The 3,011-nt window shown below is 44.6% G+C and overlaps 1 protein-coding gene across 1 annotated transcript; it reads right to left on the bottom strand.

Moving 5' to 3' along the window:
* Positions 1-543: 543 nt before the first annotated feature.
* LOC123412989 (B3 domain-containing protein Os03g0212300-like) lies at positions 544-1,899 on the bottom strand. Its single transcript, XM_045105936.1, has 3 exons — positions 1,765-1,899; positions 715-1,194; positions 544-632 (listed from the first exon to the last, which is right to left on the bottom strand). The coding sequence occupies exons 2-3, from the start codon at positions 971-973 to the stop codon at positions 577-579; spliced, it is 315 nt and encodes a 104-aa protein (XP_044961871.1). The 5' UTR covers positions 974-1,194; positions 1,765-1,899; the 3' UTR covers positions 544-576.
* Between the last annotated feature and the right edge of the window lie 1,112 nt (positions 1,900-3,011).

Here is a 3,011-nt window from a genome sequence, read left to right as displayed (position 1 = left end):
AAGTGAGCTTGGAAGGTGATGGAGATGCACAAACATAATTAAGAAACTGCAGTAGATTAACATTGTCATACTTAAGAGGTTTACACTAATAAGCTTAAACCTGACATACTTAATATTGACATGTTCAGATTAACATGCTTAACATTGCCACTTGATTTCTTAACATATTCACTCCTCCTTCTCCTTCATCATCCTAATGCGCTTAGAGTGGCGAATGCCGACGCGGATGTACTCCTCTACCACAATTGGCATGCTCCTGTCGCCTAGCTGTGGGATCGCCGGCACCACCACCATTGCTAGGCCATAGTCAGGCACCACCATCTCGAGGCCATCGTCACGCACCACCATCGCGAAGTCATCGTCATGCACCACAATCGCGAGGTCATTGTTAGGTAGCACCATAGCAAGCTCATCATCAGCAAGAATAGGCTGCACCTATTCTTCCCCACTCTGATCCTCTTCATCCCCGCTCTGCTCCTCTTCTTCCCCACTTTTCTCCTCTTCTTCCCCACTCTGCTCCTCTTCATACTCACTCTGCTCCTCTTCTTCCCCACTCTGCTCCTCTTCTTCCCCACTCTACTCCTCTTCTTCCTCACTCTGCTCCTCTTCATCCCCGCTGTAGCTCCCATTGCCTGGCCAAATGCAACAAAGGTTTCTTTAGCAATCGGTGTGAGATGAGTCCAAAATGAGAGGAAGAAGAGAGGCAGAGCTTACTGGGATCGTCGTCATGTTGGTAGTGCCTGCGGCACATGGTCCCGTCAAATACCTTCGCGGTGAGCACAAGTTCGCCATCGTAGCGGAAGACAAGTAAGTGCCCGAGCTGCAGGTCATGGGCGCGGGAGAAATGCTCCCATTCGCACCATAGGTACATGTGGCCGTTGGTGTCAAACACCACCAGCACATCCCATAGCCTGTGATGCCCACTGCCGGACTCCCACAACTTCACTTTTGGGGGCTCACGGTCGTCAAGCATCTTCGCAAACTGTCACACAACCTCTGTAGCGACGGTCAAGCAGTGGCAAATTGAACGCATCAAGCACTAGACAGTAGATGATAAAGAGATGGTGAAGGGGAGATCTCGTCTTGTATATACTTGCAATCTGCAAGGTTTATCAATTATGATCTCGAAGAACTCGAAACCTTCCAAGCCAGCCATGGCAGAGCGTGGCCAACGGTGGCATCCTCCCCTCGTGTCTGAAAAGGAGCATAGTAATTAAACAATAAGTTACCTTAAACAGGACTGGGCGTAGTTAGAATAGAGCCTAGTTTTTTAGACATGAAAGAGATGTAGGCCAATCATACACATTCAGGACGGAATACTACTACAAATGGCAAAACGCAGCTAGAACCATAACAACATTTTGCTACTATAACCATATCTACTATAAATGGAATACTATTATAAATGGAAAAACCATATCTAGAACCATATATATAAACACAGCTAGAACCATATTTGATAAATGAACCATATCTACTATAAATGGACCATATTTACAGAAACAAGAATTTTGCACCCAAATTTTTGTAAGACCTGCACTTAAAAACTGAAGAACTGAATCTAAAACTGAAAAAATTGAAGAACCGAAGAATCTAACACAGCCTGATGACTCGCATCATGAAATCAACATGAACCCTAATCTAATCCTAATCAAACCCTAATCTAATCCAACCCTAATCAAAACAACAACAGCGGCGGCGGCAAGAACCCTAATCTAAACAACAGTAGAAATGGAAGAGGGGTTCAGCGGCGGATTCACATACCACCATTGCAGGAGAGGGAGTCGGCGGAGGGAGTCGTCAGCGGAGGGTGTCGGCGGCGGAGGGAATCGTCGGGGGAGGGAGTCATCAGCGGAGGGAGTCGTCGGCATAGGGGGAGTGGGTACGGTGGGTAAAAGAGTCGATAGACTGGAGAGGGGGAGTACGTAGGGTGGGGAAAAGAGTGGGCCATGTCGTGGGTAGGGTATCACCTAATATAGGGAAAAGTTCCTCTACTTAGTTGAAAACTTCTTACTAGCCCAGCGGTAGAAACATAATGATTTATGCGCCAGGCCGTGGGTTCGAGCGCCCGCTCGCGTATTATTTTTTGGCTGTGTGTGGGATCAGACGGCTGTGTGATGGAGCATGCGTGTATATAGTGAAACAACAAGACCATAATCAACATTCTCATCCTAGTTCAGTGGTTCTGGACACAGTGAAACGTGCGATTGATCGTGGGTTCGAGTCCCCACTCTCGCAAAAAATTTATATTCAGACATAATTTAGTTAGAAGAACAATGACTCAATTCAGTTCAAAAAAAATCATGAAACTAAGAATTTTTCTTAATCTTCAAGTATTACAAGACAACATTTTTCTCCGATAAGATTTATCACATGACAACCAAAACAACAGTTTTGACCAAAACTAAGAAAATCCGGTGGAATTCCTCGCGGCGACCGTCCGAGAATAGGTGTTGAATCATGCAAAGTTGTTGGCGATTCTTTGATGAAATGCCTAGCCGTGGAGCTAAAAATGATTTTTGGTAAAAATAACGGGCAAGCTATGGAGCACCCGCAGTTCAAATTTCATCCGGTTCCAGCTGAATCGGCCGATGGTTGTCTGAATGGCCGAGAGTAGCTACGACGCTCACAATGCACAATTTTTTATGACCGTCCATGAAATATGGTCTACTTTGAGACAGACATGGAATGGCGCCATTTAGAATGACTCTCTTTGTAGCTGCTTCACGAAAAGCACATGATTTTAGCATTCAAAAAATGGGAAGTGGTTTATTTTGTGAAAAATTGAAGCATCTCTTTAGAAACATTGTTTTCCATCCCAATATGCACTCATGTGGCAAATTTGTGCATATTATCACAAACTATTGAACGAGTGCGGCCATATCATTGCTTATTTGGCTTGAAAGCCGTGAATCTTCATTCATGGTAGGTCGTTTCTCAAAACACCTTTTCAAGAAACATCGGTATTCCAAGTTTAATATTTTTTTCTAGTTTCTATGTCACATATCATG

This window comes from Hordeum vulgare, chromosome 7H (genome assembly GCF_904849725.1).
Source record: "Hordeum vulgare subsp. vulgare chromosome 7H, MorexV3_pseudomolecules_assembly, whole genome shotgun sequence".
In the NCBI taxonomy this organism is placed as follows: Eukaryota; Viridiplantae; Streptophyta; class Magnoliopsida; order Poales; family Poaceae; genus Hordeum; species Hordeum vulgare.
Note: the sequence above shows the minus strand (reverse complement) of the source record. Positions and strands in the feature narration are given on the sequence as shown.

Coding starts and splice junctions, on each gene's coding strand:
- LOC123412989 (XM_045105936.1), bottom strand. CDS start 973: ATGCTTGACGACCGTGAGCCCCCAAAAGTGAAGTTGTGGGAGTCCGGC. Junction 633..714: donor CCAACATGACGACGATCCCA/GTAAGCTCTGCC, acceptor GCATTTGGCCAG/GCAATGGGAGCTACAGCGGG.